Raw genomic sequence first — 14,171 nt, forward strand, 5'->3', positions numbered from 1 at the left:
AGTTCTAATCCCAGTGATGCACTACGGTCTCACACCATTATCTCAATCTAAAAACCCATCATACCATCCAAAACCAGCATTCGCACATATGATCTTAACGAAACATTCATCAAATTTCCAACTAGATAAAGTTTTCTCTCATTTTTCTCGTCCAATATTAGATAAATCAGATGAACCAACTCTTATACGTTGTCCTGCAAGATGGACAGGTCCATGTTTCGCTTGGGAACTTCAAGGACCAGATGGATTAAAAGGTACACCTAATGGATTCGAAGATGGTCAAGGTACGATAACTTTAGATGTGAGAGAAGCTTGGAGGGATGAGAATGGTAGATTGAGAGATCAAGAGATACCAGAGGGTTTGTTGGCTATACAGAAAGCTATGGTTGAGATTAATACTAGTTGAAGGGTTTTTTTGTGTGGTTTCATTTCTTTTTGGGATTGTCAGTTTTCAAAGGAATTCCTTGTCTCTTCATTGGGCTAGTGGATTAGAGGAGTGAGTGAGGTAGGTGGGGGGTTATATGATCAAGGGTTTTTATTTGGACAATACGGATGATTGGACAGTTGGACAGTTGGACATTTGGACAGTTGGACGATTGGACGATTGGACGATTGGACGATTGGTCATTTGATAGATTTCGGTGTATGATAGGTGATGATGCATATATTTTAGTCTATGCTTGTCAACTAAGAATGAGAAGGAACCGTGTTGATGCTTTTGCTAATTGATTAGACTCCAGATATGATGTTACAAATTGCAAGTCGCAAGTTGAGAGTCGCAGGTCTCATGTATCGATATGGTTGAAGACCATCCATTCGATAATACGAAATGAGATTATAAGTTTTGAAGAAAGGTATCAGTTATTTCGTCAACCACAAATCCGGACACGATCATTGAGGTTTCATCTTTTTTTACCTATTGACTTTCTCTTATATCATCTAACAACCCTCCAAATCTTGACACCATATCATCTAACAACCCTCCAAATCTTAACACCACCATCATCACCAACACTACCAAACATACCTTTCCCACGACCATCTTGCCTATCACACCAAGCTACACAATTAACGTCGCTAACCCCATGAGCATCCTTGATTGCACAGATAGGATTCATTGAGATTCCCGATTGTCTACTAGTATCTTGGTCAACGGAAGAAATGTTTTGAGAGGATCTTGTCGATTTTGTTATTTGCCGTATGATGATCCTACCATCTCCACCGGCGGAAATCAATAATCCCAAGTTATTTGAATCATCTTTTGATGCCATCCCCCAGGAAAGAGAGAAACATGGAGATGAATGGGCTGATGTGTGAAGGGTTTCGATAAGTTGAGAATCGGGGTTTGAGCCGCTGTAATCAGTAAGTAGGATCTCACATGTCACTTTGGATAATCTCCATTAAAAGAATCGATTCTCACACACACACATGGCAACTGAAGGAAGTAATGTGTATTGCGAGTTGAAAGAAGGAACAGTGATGATGTTGTATGTGTTTCAAGAGGGAGACAAGTTTTGTATGTGTTTTATGGAAGTCGGAACTTTTGTCCTGATTGTATGTATGAAGATTAAATACGATTGAGAGGGTAAAGGATGATTGGATGTTAAGGACTTTTTGACCCACTTTCTAGTCCATATCCTTATACCTCCTCTATCTCCCCCACTGGCAAGATACTTACCACAAGGACTCCAAGATAAACACCAAACAGTTTCATCTTCTAACAAAGGGGGTATATGTAAAGCTGCTGCTGCTTTTTCTTCTTCCGTCGGGTATAAAGCGGATAATGGGGAATGGTCAAGTTGCGTTTGACCATTTATTGAAGACTGTCCAGAGGGTGTAGACGTTTTGTCGGATTCCGAAGTAGTAGTGTTGAGATCTTGAGAGGGGGGTGATGATGTGTTCAAGTAATTGGCGGATGTATTTGGTAGGTTCGCAGGGGTAGGCAGGGATAGGAAAAGGGGAGCGGCGGAGAGTTTAGGATAAAGTTTTTGAAATGGACACCAATCACCATCAGGATCATCAAACATTAGATGGATGGTGGAGTCGTATGAAGCAGAAGCGAGATCTGCAAGTTAATCTCCAAGTTGTGTGAGAGAGGATAGGATGAGACGTCAAGTCGACATCCAGTCTCATATGGATCTAGAAAAGGAGGTAAGATGATAATAGATAGATTGATGGGATAATTGAATACGTGGATATTTCAATTTTGGCCAGATGATGGTGATAGATTGAAGCAAAGGGAGATTATCCTGCTCGATAGAATAACTCACCTCTTCTTTAGGATGCCAAGCTAAACATTTGACATCTTGATTATGTTCCATCATCACTGCTATACATTCAAAATCGTCATCCGGCTGGACTGTATGTCAGCGGTGGTAGTTTTTCTCGTCGGTTCAAGACACCCGCTCATAACGGATCTGACTCGCCAGCCATGAGACTGGTGAAACTCTCAGCTTCCTGCCTTGCTCGGGGAATGAAGTCAAGCAGCGTACCACTTCGAGGAGAAAAGAATATTCTGTTACGACATGAAAACCCGATTTGAGCCTCTAAAAATTACAGAACCATTCAGAAATGATAGATTGCTGGGAAGATGAATGATGTGAAGAACATAACTTTACTCACCTTCCCAGACCCAAACACTTTTATCTCTACTACAACTAGCTAACAAACCACCATCATGACTAAAACCTACATTCTTACATTCACTTTCATGTCCTTCAAGAGTAGTTACACATTCCCATTCTTTCCATTCTTTTTTATCTTTTTCTTCCTCTTCTCCCATTTCCCCAACATCTTCCTCATCTCCCTGGCCATCCAAATCTTCCATATCCACATCCACATCATCATTCAATTTGTTTCGATAAACACCAGAAAACTCCTCTTCTTCTACATCATCATCATCATCATCTCCTATCTCTTCCCATATCTTGACGGTTGAATCGAAAGAAGCACTGGCGAAAGTGTTTCCTGATGGTGCCCAAGATATCCAACGGACAGTACGACTATGTCCCGATGAGATTTCCGATACGAGGTTTATTTGAGGTTTTGGGGATTCCAAGTTTGGTAAATGATATGATATTTGTGATTGTGATTCTGATTCGGATATACTAGTCTGTGAAGAGAGTTTGGTTATTGGAGGTAAGTGGGGTTGAGAGTGAGAGGAGGTGGAAGTGGAGGAAGGGGCAGGGAGAGAATATGAATACATTCGGATAGTTTTATCTGTTGAACATGTTGCGAAAAGGGGTCTAGTTGGGTTGAAAGTTATACACCATGCGGGTGAAGTATGACCAGGTAAGTCAGCTACTAGTTGAATAGAAGGCATTATGGTCGAAACTCGTCAACAAGAGTGGAGATTAGGTTTCACCGACTTTTACCATCTCAAGTTTCCACAAACCCGGAGAAGGGACGGAAGTAAATTGTCAGTCACGTGATTTCACCATACTCGAAAAAAAGTCGACAGGTCAAATAGTTGTAATACCAACTCTACCATTCCAGACTTTACATACCTCACTGGCCACGGGGGTAAGTACGAAATCTGGGATAAGAGAAGGAAACCGACTGCAACGTAGAATCCAAGAGAAAATGCCACCGAGTGAAAAGATCAAAGTGGGTGTTTTGGGTGCGACTGGGACGGTGGGACAACGGTCAGTCCTCTTCCTTCCTCCTCACAAATATCAAAACGTCATACTCGCACATTGACAGGTCACCCTTACGAACGCTCCCTCAATCCTCGTGCCTATCATCAGATTGTAATATGTGACTAGGTCTCAATGGCAATATATGAGTAGCTGGGGTAGGTATTGGGACGATAGTGGTGTAAGTGAAGAAACAAAACTGATTTTTAGATTCATCCAACTCCTCTCCACCCACCCATACTTCGTCCTCCATTCTTTAGGCGCTTCAGCACGTTCCGCCGGTCAAACTTATTCTTCCGTCACTCGATGGAAATTATCTTCTCCCATGCCGGAGATCGTCAGAGATATGATGGTTCATGAATGTCGACCTGATGTAGGTGGGTTTGATGAGTGTGGTGTTGTGTTTTCAGGTTTGGATCATGATGTGGCTGGGGAGATAGGTCAGTGTGGTGTTCTTTCTCTCATTCCCTAGATCGACACACACGTTCCCTCCCCCCTCCTCTTCTCTGTCTCCCTCCTCGCATCTTAATGTCTGTCGGTACTCTCTTCCTGTCTCAAATTGATAGATCCGTAATCCGTAGTGAATCTCCCATTTCCTAGTGGAAAGCTATCCTACTGTCCCTAGTCATTGCAATGCCACTTTCCCCCTCTATCATACATAGCGATCCCACTTTCCACTCCACTTCACACTCTTCTTAAATCGACATTATCCATCTCCCCTAGTATCAGTCACGAAAGTTAAAATCGTTTTTAAAATCGAGATGTTGTTAAAAAAAAAACAAATTCAAGACTGACTCCTACCAGAAGAATCATTCCGTTCCTCCGAAATACCCATTTTCTCCAACGCTAAAAATCATCGACGAGATCCATTAGTTCCTCTAATAGTCCCTCTGGTCAATTCTTCCCATCTATCAATAATACCACAACAACAATCCCTACTCGGTCTAAAAAAAGGTTTCATACTTTGTAATGCCAATTGTTCAACAACAGGTGTTGTCGTCCCATTAGCCGCTTTAGAAAAATCATTCGGTCCTTTGAAAACAGTAATGATAACGACTCTTCAAGCTATTTCAGGTGCTGGTTATCCTGGTGTTAGTAGTATGGACATTATGGATAATGTCGTTCCTTTTATAGGAGGTGAAGAGGAGAAAATAGAATGGGAAACTTTGAAAATTTTAGGTGGAATAAAAGAAATCGAACATCAAAATCAAAACCAAATTGGGAAGAATGGGAAGAATGAAACTAAATTGGAATTCGATCATCATCAAGAAAATAAATTGAAAATCTCTGCACAATGTAATAGAGTACCAGTTTTAGATGGACATTTATCATGTGTCAGTGTTGAATTTTCAAAAGAAGCAAAACCTACTTTAAAAGAAATTGAAAATGCTTTCAAGAATTATACTTCTGAAGCACAAGAACTAAACGTACCCAGTGCACCGAAATCTCCGATAATATTACATGAATCTCAAGATAGACCACAACCTAGATTAGATAGAGATTTAGAGAATGGTGCTTGTGTCAGTGTTGGAAGAATTAGGGAATGTGGGGTATTAGATTTTAAATTTATATGTTTGGTTGATAATGTCAGATTAGGAGCGGCTACTAGTAGTGTTATGAACGCTGAGATTGCTGTTGAGAAAGGTTATGTGAGGTAGGGTAAGGGAATGTTTATTGGATATGAGTTTGGGGGTTATTCAAAAAGAAGGATTATATGATGGTTTATCGATCTTAATCGTAAGATAGGTTATCCTTCCATGAATTTAGTTGATTGGTGTTCTCTTTTTTGTTTCCCGTTGTCATATGAGGTACTTTTGATCATGGTATGACCTCTATGGTTTTTGAAATGTGTATTCGAGAGGGGATCACGTTTCGTTCGAGAAGGTATCAAGTTTCTTTCAAGAGGGTATAAAGATGGAAAAACAGTCCGTTAAAATTCACATGCATATCCATTTGTTCTACGAATCTGTCTCTCATAGCATCAGATTCATTCCATCCTTTTGAGTCGATGGGAATAGAGTATCTTGGAAGTTTTTTGACAATCACTCGGACAATGATTCCCCTAAAAGCTCATTTGTCCAACCCCATACTTTCTCAACCAATTCCTTTCCACATCAGTTATCGACTCGTTACAATGAAAAGTGATACTCACGGGATCTTTACAATGTACCGGACATCCTTCTTCATCGACGATGCAATCTTTCAAAAATGCTCCATTTGGTTGAAGATCATCTTCGAAAGCTGCACGACAGACACTGATGATGAGCGAGCTGTTTCATTCTTCACACACATTCACACAACACACTTGGTATATGGTATGACACAGGATGACTTGGATTGTATGTGACATCTCACCCAAGAAGAAAACAATTATCTCAAGAACAGAGACCGTCTTCAACAGAGGACAAAGTTAAAGTTACATGACGTAAGAGAATATGTGTAGAAGGGAGAGAGAGTCAAGAGACGAAGTCTGTCCCGAAGAAGGTAGCGGGGAGGAGAAAGGAAAAATCGGGGGAAGAGATCACAAGAAATAAACCCACACTGCTACTCCCTGTGAGGGAGTTGACCACCAAGCAGAATCATAATTGATACTTCCATCATCGAAGAAACAACCTTGTCCAATCGTTTTACTGAACTGGACTTTCATCTCCGCGCTGTAATATCGACCTACTTCAGTTGGAATGGCTCCTGGCTGTGTGTTTATAAGTACTTCTCTATCCCAATTCGAAGATTTTATCACACTTTCGATGCACCGAAGTGCAAGTAGAGTATAGTGAAAATCGATTTTTATCATTTTTATCACGTATGATTATACGACAAACAATGTCACTATATCTCTTATGTGGAACGATGATGGGTGTTGGTGATGGAAGGGATTTTCAGATTCTCCTAATGTTGTGGAAGATGGTATGACTCGAAGGATGAACAGATGGATTTCATAGTGATATTGTATAAAGATGAGAATCGGACGAAAAGAAAATCTTTGACTCACACATACTGAATAGGCTGATAATCCTTTATCACCGTAATGTTTGGCAAGATAACGAGCGAATAAAGTCATGGCGGTTTTACTCTGAGCACTTATAAGGTAAACTTTTATGTTCCTAATTTTTTTTTTGAAAAACTGGTGTTGTCTTTTCCTTCTCTTTCGTCATGACGAAAAAGTCCAGAGAGAGATAATCTCTACGAAAGAGAGAAGGAAGCAAAGCAAGCAAAGTTGAAAAATACCGAAATGTAAGAATAAGAGGAGACCCGAATGATCGAGAAATCGTTGAGATGAATAAAGAGAAGAAGACGAAGATTTTTTTCGATGAAAACTTACTAGGCTGCATGTCCATCATATTCGTTTTTCTTATAATTAGGATCTTCCCATTGTACCCCGGCCCAAATTACCCCAGCGCTATTCAACATGATCACCCTTTTCAATTCACTCTTGAGGATCAAAGGCAAGAGTTGAGTGATGAGTACAAATTGGGACAAGTAATTGGTTTGAAGTTGAACTTCGAAACCGTCTTGAGTGATTGTGTAAGGTGAATTCATCTTTCGATTAGTTACTTTTGATCACTCTATTTTTCTTGGTGTTCTATTTCCATTCCCTCTTTCTATATGATGAACATTCTCTTCCACTACGTGACATATTCACTTTTCTTCTAGTGGTGTTTGCTCAACAGATTCAGCCGGATAATGGATTGAAGAAGTCAGAAGTTCTCTTTCCGGATTAGAATATGATAGGTATGTGGTGGATGACGTGCTCGAATGTGAAGAAGATGTTGAAAGTAGAATTCAAGGTAAGTTAGAAGAGAAAGCTCACCACACCCGCATTGGCGATGAAAACATCGACATTCAAACCTAATTCCAACACCTCCTTTGCTGCTTTTTTAACATCAATCAAAGATGTCAAATCGCATTCGATAGTCTTGCATTCTAATTCAGGATTAATCTTGAACAAACTTTCTTTGGCTTCTATCAACCTGATAATAGAATCAGCATATTCATACATTTTTCTCCCTTTATCGTTTTCATCGACCAACCGTACAGATCGAGGTGATTCATAAGTGACAGTGACGAGAAGGGATGATCATATATATCAACACGTGGAAGGAATACCTCAGAGCGGATAAGCTAGCAGTAGGTGATAGAAAAACCAGATCACATCAGAGCGAGGAAAACAGAAAGAAAAGGGAAAAAACATCACTCTCGGAGGTAATTAAGGTTTTAAGAAGAAACATGTCATAACTCACTTCTGTTCATTCCTTCCTAAGAAGATGATGGTCTTAGGTTGAAATTTAGCAATGATAGCTGCCGCAGCATATCCTAATCCTGTGATACTGGGTCCAGTCACAAGTATGGGTTTCCCTTTGACATTATGATGAAACGTTTCACATACCGTTTCGGCGGTAGTGTTTCGATCGTATTCCAATGTCATGTTGGATCTGGCTCGGGATTCGATTTCAGAATGAAAGAATGAACTGGTCAGGTGGACTTGATGTCAGAGTAAGAAAAGTGAAGTGGCCAGGAAGAATACTCGATGATAGGTTAAGGATGAGGGTTTATATATCAGAAATAGAAAGGCTCAAAGAAGTCATTGATAATCCGGATGGCCGAGGGGGCATTTGGTTGACCCATGTGATCATTTCGGCCGAGGTTGTTGGTCATCACCCTTTTTGGGGGTTCGGGAGTGAGGCTGTGAAGCGAAGTCAGTGCTCGGAGTAAGGATATGTACGGGATGCAGGACATCGAAGGTTTGGGCGGCAAGTTTCATCTGCTGTCAGTATACAGCTTTGTGGGGGTAGAGTGTGCAAGGGTTCTGAGAAGGAGCGAGAGTGAGGGGGAAGGGGGAAGGAAGGCGGGGAATTTGGGTCCGAAGGTGGGGAAGGGGGCCCCACAACGAACATGCAAGTATTCTCGCAAACGGAAACTACGATAGACGGCTGTGAGGGGACAAGGTCGAAGCGGTTTGATACGATTATCACATTCATAGCAGCTGTGAGAAGGAAACGAAAGATGCATCGAGAAGAGTATCAGCAACCTCACTCGTTGAAACATTCTTAGCAGACTTATACCGATCACGCCTTCCCCTTCTTACCCTCAAACCCAGGTCTCCCTCTACTTTTACCCTTCCCCTTACCACCACCACCTTTCGTTCCCTTCGACTTGACACCCAATCGTTTATCACGTTTCGCACTGGCTCTCGAAGCGATGTTATCGTTTCGTTTCTTGATAGCGACGGCTTGAGCTTGATCGAGTGATTTCTTCCTTTCCGCCCTGATTGTCAGCCTACCGACCTGGGCATTCATACAGAATGTAGGACCGAGTTCGGGTAAAAGTCAGTGTAGATTCGATAGGTGACTGTTCGGTACAGATAGAGTAAGTGACACGAAGCAGAAGTCTGGGTGAGAAGCACAGAGAATCGAAGTGGGTGACGAAGAAAGTCACACGACCCACCATTCTTTCCCACTCTTCTGCTTTCCCTTCTCTACCCTCTTCACAGCTTTCTTCAATACTTTCGCTTCATCATGCACCTTCTCTCCTCCGGCTCTTTGTAAAGCCTTTGCCCATTTTTCTTTCTCCTCCGCGGCTCGACGTTTTTCTTCAGGAAGTGAAGCCAAGTGAGCGTTATGTTTCTCCAGATGGGCTAGAGCTTGGGCGGGGTTAGAGATGGGTTTTATAGGACCGAGTGATTTGGTGGATGAAGAAGGGAGGGCGAGGGAAGGGTAAGTGAGGTTGTCTTTAGGTAAGATAGGAACGATGAGTTGGGTCTGTAGATTAGTTTGAGTCCCTCGCCTACATCACCAATTTCCGAATATAATCTTCAGTTCCAATAACACTCCAAAGCATGGAAGTATTGTATAAATTGACTTGGACTCACCTTCGCAGGCCGACTATTACTTTGTTTCTCCGATTCTCTCTCCTTCTTCCTATCTTTCTTCTTCTTATCCCTCTGTTCCTCCCTTTTGGCTCTCCGAGCAGATTCCAAAGCATCCCTCGAAACAGGATCAGAATCGTCCACCCCTCTATCCTTTCTGAAACTCTCCAGTTTATTCTGCAACCTCTGCTTCAACTCGGCAATACTCGCTGCGGGAGGTAAAGGATTGATTTTCTGCTTTCCATCTTTGACTAATCCCTCATCTTTATCTCCGGTACTGGGAAAAACAACAACTTCTTTTTCTCTCAGTCCCGTTTCCGCCCCAGTGACATCAGATGACGTGGAGACTTTGGTCGACTCCGATTTTGAGGCATGGTTGGAAGATACAGGAACCTTGGAAGCTAAGATATGATCCGTAGTCTGAGGGTTGGAAGGATCTAATTTTGAAATTTTAGCTTGTCTTTTATGTTCTTTTATTTCTTCTCCAGTCCGACGTTTTTTGTTCTTCATCCATTTAGAATCTGCCTGATCATAAGTTTCTCTCATTATCTTATAAATCTCTCTTTATCCCGTCTCTCCAGGCTCTATCTTGTCTAAATTCCTCCATCCCTTCTATGGCTCATGTGTTCATCGAAGTCACCGTTTCATACGCCCGGAATCCATCTCCTATAGCAGTATTGCAATGAGGAGTACAGTTGCGTTACGTATGAAATGCAGCCGAGATACGCCATGAGAAATGACAGATGAGGGGGAGGGTGGATGAGGATACAGGTAATGAGAGAAAACGAATGACTCACTTCTTCAGGATCGAGAGCGATGTAGAACTGAGGAGGTATGAAAGATAACAATTTGGTAAAAGTTGAATTATGTTTCTCCAAAGAGCTTGAAAGCTCTTCACTACTCGAGGCCATCTTGATTCTGAGGGTCGTCTCTGCGTCTTTGGTGAATGTTGTGGTCGCCTCCACGCCCTAGAGTAGGTATTATGGTTGGGGAAAGAAGAGGGAGAGAAAACGAAGAAACTTATCTAAAAGATGTGGGTGTGGCACTTTCGCTCAATGTGGCACTTTGCTCCGATGCCGGTGATCGGGTGCTTGTACGAGTACTGGTACTCCAGTACGTAGTTAGCAGATGCATGATGCAGTAATGCTCCACGTGACTACGGAAAACAAGTGAGGATTCATTGTTCATGTAGCCATATATTAATTAGAACCAAACATACAGAGGAAAGTGGTTGTGAAGAACAAGGGGATAATATCTCATACCTTGAGCTTTATCTCACTCTCCGTGATCCATGAAGTGACTAGCAGCTACAAATTGCGCCATCACACGATTCATCATATCACTTTCAACACATTCTTTGCCGGAAAAATGAACCTTACGAATGTCCCCTCTCCCCCTCCCCCTCATTTCTTCTTTGACTTAGGCATAGGGACATCATCATAAAAAGGTCCCATACCTAATAAAAACTTCACCATAGCCATTTCCCTTTTACTTTTCTTCTCCCAAACGTCCAAGGACACCTCGTTGCGGAGGATAGCACGATCGAAATCTATCAATTTGATTACTCCCTTTGATCCGAGTTTGTCATGTCGGAGCCAATGTCGGTCGGTTGAATCTCCATGGAGGATACCTAGGGTATGAAGACGGGTGTAGAGCTCGATAATTGAGAGTCTAGTATCAGTTACTTGATTCTGGCATTTCTCCCACGGCTCATACTTCGAAAGCGATAGACATCGAGCCAGGGACGGTCAGGAATGAATCGGGCGAAGTTCATTAGTCGGGCACAAAAAGGGGGCAAAAGGGGATTACGACAATCGAACAAAGATAACGGTTGTAGATCGACAGATAGATAGACATGATGATTGTGGTGAGGGAGGGGGAAGATTGAAATGGACACTCACTTATCTTTCTTGTTCAAACCAGTTTGTCTAGCCTCCACTCCAACATCTTCCATAATCATCACCCAAACTTCGTCTCCTTCTTTCCCATCCAAACCTTCCTCCTGTCCTCCAAACAGACCCAACATTCGGGGAGCTATAGGAGGTATCACCTCACTGAACAATTCCAAAATCTCGATCTCCCTGGCCACTTGTCGTCGAGCTGTTTGTCGATCGAAAACGGTCCTACTTCTTCCGTAGTATATCGTAGGATCGAGGTATTGGGGAAAAGCAGAAGGCACCATGACTTTGGCTATGACGGGAAAAGGAAGAGGAGTTGGGGTAGAGACATGGAATACGTCCCATATTGCTCCGAAGGACCGGAGTTCTTCAATGGTCAATTCTTGTAATATGGGAGAATCTCGATGTGTTGCTTTTGGTGAAGTGCTAGAATCTTTGACGGATACGTCTTGAGAAGTGCGGCTTTCTTTGCTCATTATCTCGGAGGAGGTGTGAGAAGTTCTCAACGGAGAAAGTGAGACCCCTGTCCCATTTGAGGTTGTTGCGCTGAACGTATCGGGTGGATCTACATTTGGGAGGGTGGAACGAGCGGTTGATCGTGGGGGAGTGGAATTACAGAATGGACTTCGAGAGGACGAAAGGGGAATATGGGGAGGTTGTCCTGATGGAGAAAGCTCAAGGGGTCCGTATAACCTCTCGGGGAATCGTGAAATCTGTCCTAAAGAATGGGAGACTTCGTAGCCCATACATGTTTTCTCGTTCCATTGGGGAGATAAGCGGATCTGAAGGGAGGGTGTACCGAGCTGAAACATCAGTCAAGGTGGTGTATAGTAGAAACAAATGATAGTCAAGAGTCAAAGGGAAAGGGGCGAACATAATGGTTGATGACGTGGAGTCGACCACGAGGCGTCATGAAGTGGAGGCTTCTAGCGTCGATGATCCATCACGTCTTTGGATGATCGATGTTCAATAGGAGTCGCAAGGAATAAGAAGCTTCAGCATGAGATTGTAAATCGAGATAGATGCCCATAAGATCAGTGTTGAGCCATTGAAATTGGGAACAATGCGAGGAATTTGAGCTACGGTACAAATGGGAGGAAATGAGCTCCATAAGATTTCCATCAAATGGGGGAACAAAGTGATGGTTGTCAAGCACGCACGGATCCGACTATCCCTAAACCTACAGTACTGACGACATCTCCCACGTATCGTGTCGTGAGCTTACAGACTTGTTTCTACCAGCAGTTCACAACATACGTGAGTACTGTTTGAAGGCTGTACGATATGAGATCATCTTTTGACTATTTCTTCTCTACAAAAAATACACTAAAAGCAGTGAAATGTTTCAGACTTGACCTCATAGTCGAGGCCCACGTTCTAGGAGAACGATGACGATTGTCCGATTTCGTCGGATCATGAAGCCCGGACCTCTTACGGTCCAAGCACAGCCTCACGCTCACGATAACCATCGATTTCCCCTTTGAGATGTACAGGTTGATTATGATCCTTTGTACTTTAGATGAAGGTCTAGACCGGAGATTGTCAATGATGGGGCCTAGGAAAGATGTGATGCCAGTGCGAGGCCGACATGGAATCTCATCAGTTCTTCTATCCGTCCTGGTCGGGGGTCGTAATATGGACTATATAAGATCCTGTGGTATCTTACATAGTTCATCTCATATCTCATTCAAGACTTTCTACCAGCATTCCACCCTGGAATTTCTCAAGGTCTCACTTGAACACTTGAGCTATATCAAACCGTCTGAACAGAGCACCTAACATTATCTCTCTATGGACACCACACTTGTGAATGCAGATGCAGGGCCTTCCGATGTCTCACAGAACAAAGGTGGGACCTCGGAACCGTGGTCCACACGAGTGCGCAGTGCCCATTCAACATGTTATCCACCACAATATGTGGTTCGGCGAGTACCGAGAGGTGGGAAAAAGCCGGTTCAAGATAGTAAAGCGGACAGCGTGAATAGCCAGGTTGAGAAAATACGAGTGATACTGTTTGTTACTTCTGATGGCCAAGCTGAAGATGGAGCTCCAGAGCCCACCCTCAGTGCATGCTCGCCACATTTTGACTCACTTTTTGAGCAGAACCCAACAACCACTCCATCTCAAGCTCACCAAACCACCACACAAGTGATTGATCAAAGTTTGAGAGAGTTTGTGGAAGAGTTTTTCATTGATGCCTTTGCTTCATATGACTACAAAACGGAGGCCGAAGTGAAAACATGGTTGTTTAACCTGAATAAAATCATGGAGTCCTTGAATGCAAAGTATGCCACACAGGATATAAAGGGGTATGTGCTTCCTGACATTCCTGCTCTGACAGAAACACACCTTTTCTACCCCAAGAGGGAAAATCCGTCAGTTGATCAGGTTGACAAATTGACCATACTGGATGTACCGGACCTGGCTACCTACAGAGACCACCGTGACAGAGCTGACTCTACTCCCCATACCATCGCCATGGGTCAGCCAAAATTGCAGTGGATGGACAGACTTTCCCTGAGGATAGTTGAGCAGTTTGTGAAGACACACGACAATGAAGGCGGCACCATCAGGCGTATGTGGTGTGACGGAGCTTATTACAGCCAAGACCTGTCTGAATTCTCTCAGTTCACCTTCACACTAAGACGCGAGATGAAAGAAGGACAAGACTTGGATTAGACAGTGTGAGCTCATACATACATAGTTGGGAGTGGTGAAAGCTTTGACTGCAGCAAATTGATGCTGATGCTTTCTGATTATTGTCTTAGATCT

The 14,171-nt window shown here is 42.8% G+C and overlaps 7 protein-coding genes across 7 annotated transcripts in view; 3 read left to right on the forward strand and 4 right to left on the reverse strand.

Moving 5' to 3' along the window:
• Positions 1–683, forward strand: part of TREMEDRAFT_74420 (uncharacterized protein) — a gene marked incomplete at its 5' end in the record, with an annotated part of 2,129 nt that extends 1,446 nt beyond the window's left edge. Inside the window, one exon of the mRNA XM_007006245.1 lies at positions 171–683. Within this exon, the coding sequence (XP_007006307.1) occupies positions 171–406 (236 nt within the window). The 3' untranslated portion in view covers positions 407–683. The remainder of the gene's footprint in view (positions 1–170) is intronic.
• A 285-nt stretch (positions 684–968) lies between these two features.
• Positions 969–3,322, reverse strand: TREMEDRAFT_33145 (uncharacterized protein; the record flags this gene model as incomplete). Its single annotated transcript, XM_007005958.1, has 6 exons — positions 969–1,353; positions 1,624–2,065; positions 2,267–2,359; positions 2,623–2,770; positions 2,840–3,107; positions 3,204–3,322. The coding sequence occupies 6 exons, from the start codon at positions 3,320–3,322 to the stop codon at positions 969–971; spliced, it is 1,455 nt and encodes a 484-aa protein (XP_007006020.1).
• Positions 3,323–3,493: 171 nt separating this feature from the next.
• TREMEDRAFT_40223 (uncharacterized protein) lies at positions 3,494–5,593 on the forward strand. The gene is made up of 3 exons (XM_007006000.1): positions 3,494–3,644; positions 3,846–4,075; positions 4,440–5,593. Exons 1-3 carry the CDS (start codon positions 3,583–3,585, stop codon positions 5,291–5,293), a joined length of 1,146 nt encoding a protein of 381 aa, XP_007006062.1. The 5' UTR covers positions 3,494–3,582; the 3' UTR covers positions 5,294–5,593.
• On the reverse strand, positions 5,563–8,194 carry TREMEDRAFT_74423 (uncharacterized protein). Its single transcript, XM_007006246.1, has 7 exons — positions 7,877–8,194; positions 7,447–7,606; positions 6,958–7,175; positions 6,628–6,715; positions 6,176–6,327; positions 5,788–5,890; positions 5,563–5,740 (listed from the first exon to the last, which is right to left on the reverse strand). The coding sequence occupies exons 1-7, from the start codon at positions 8,059–8,061 to the stop codon at positions 5,678–5,680; spliced, it is 969 nt and encodes a 322-aa protein (XP_007006308.1). The 5' UTR covers positions 8,062–8,194; the 3' UTR covers positions 5,563–5,677.
• Positions 8,195–8,623: 429 nt separating this feature from the next.
• TREMEDRAFT_40225 (uncharacterized protein) lies at positions 8,624–10,480 on the reverse strand. The gene is made up of 4 exons (XM_007006001.1): positions 10,299–10,480; positions 9,505–10,026; positions 9,081–9,394; positions 8,624–8,900 (listed from the first exon to the last, which is right to left on the reverse strand). Exons 1-4 carry the CDS (start codon positions 10,410–10,412, stop codon positions 8,702–8,704), a joined length of 1,149 nt encoding a protein of 382 aa, XP_007006063.1. The 5' UTR covers positions 10,413–10,480; the 3' UTR covers positions 8,624–8,701.
• Positions 10,481–10,904: 424 nt separating this feature from the next.
• TREMEDRAFT_64022 (uncharacterized protein) lies at positions 10,905–12,868 on the reverse strand (the record flags this gene model as incomplete). The annotated part of the gene is made up of 4 exons (XM_007006174.1): positions 10,905–11,172; positions 11,403–12,202; positions 12,560–12,634; positions 12,860–12,868. 4 exons carry the CDS (start codon positions 12,866–12,868, stop codon positions 10,905–10,907), a joined length of 1,152 nt encoding a protein of 383 aa, XP_007006236.1.
• A 322-nt stretch (positions 12,869–13,190) lies between these two features.
• On the forward strand, positions 13,191–14,155 carry TREMEDRAFT_64023 (uncharacterized protein; the record flags this gene model as incomplete). Its single annotated transcript, XM_007006175.1, has 3 exons — positions 13,191–13,774; positions 14,062–14,083; positions 14,132–14,155. The coding sequence occupies 3 exons, from the start codon at positions 13,191–13,193 to the stop codon at positions 14,153–14,155; spliced, it is 630 nt and encodes a 209-aa protein (XP_007006237.1).
• Positions 14,156–14,171: the final 16 nt, after the last annotated feature.

The sequence above is a fragment of the Tremella mesenterica genome, assembly GCF_000271645.1.
Source record: "Tremella mesenterica DSM 1558 unplaced genomic scaffold TREMEscaffold_9, whole genome shotgun sequence".
In the NCBI taxonomy this organism is placed as follows: Eukaryota; Fungi; Basidiomycota; class Tremellomycetes; order Tremellales; family Tremellaceae; genus Tremella; species Tremella mesenterica.

Coding starts and splice junctions, on each gene's coding strand:
- TREMEDRAFT_40223 (XM_007006000.1), top strand. CDS start 3,583: ATGCCACCGAGTGAAAAGATCAAAGTGGGTGTTTTGGGTGCGACTGGG. Junction 3,645..3,845: donor ACTGGGACGGTGGGACAACG/GTCAGTCCTCTT, acceptor ACTGATTTTTAG/ATTCATCCAACTCCTCTCCA. Junction 4,076..4,439: donor TGATGTGGCTGGGGAGATAG/GTCAGTGTGGTG, acceptor GACTCCTACCAG/AAGAATCATTCCGTTCCTCC.
- TREMEDRAFT_74423 (XM_007006246.1), bottom strand. CDS start 8,061: ATGACATTGGAATACGATCGAAACACTACCGCCGAAACGGTATGTGAA. Junction 7,607..7,876: donor TTAGGAAGGAATGAACAGAA/GTGAGTTATGAC, acceptor TTCTATTATCAG/GTTGATAGAAGCCAAAGAAA. Junction 5,891..6,175: donor CCCTCACAGGGAGTAGCAGT/GTGGGTTTATTT, acceptor GCTCATCATCAG/TGTCTGTCGTGCAGCTTTCG.
- TREMEDRAFT_40225 (XM_007006001.1), bottom strand. CDS start 10,412: ATGGCCTCGAGTAGTGAAGAGCTTTCAAGCTCTTTGGAGAAACATAAT. Junction 9,395..9,504: donor GTAATAGTCGGCCTGCGAAG/GTGAGTCCAAGT, acceptor ACTAATCTACAG/ACCCAACTCATCGTTCCTAT. Junction 8,901..9,080: donor CAGAAGAGTGGGAAAGAATG/GTGGGTCGTGTG, acceptor GCTGACAATCAG/GGCGGAAAGGAAGAAATCAC.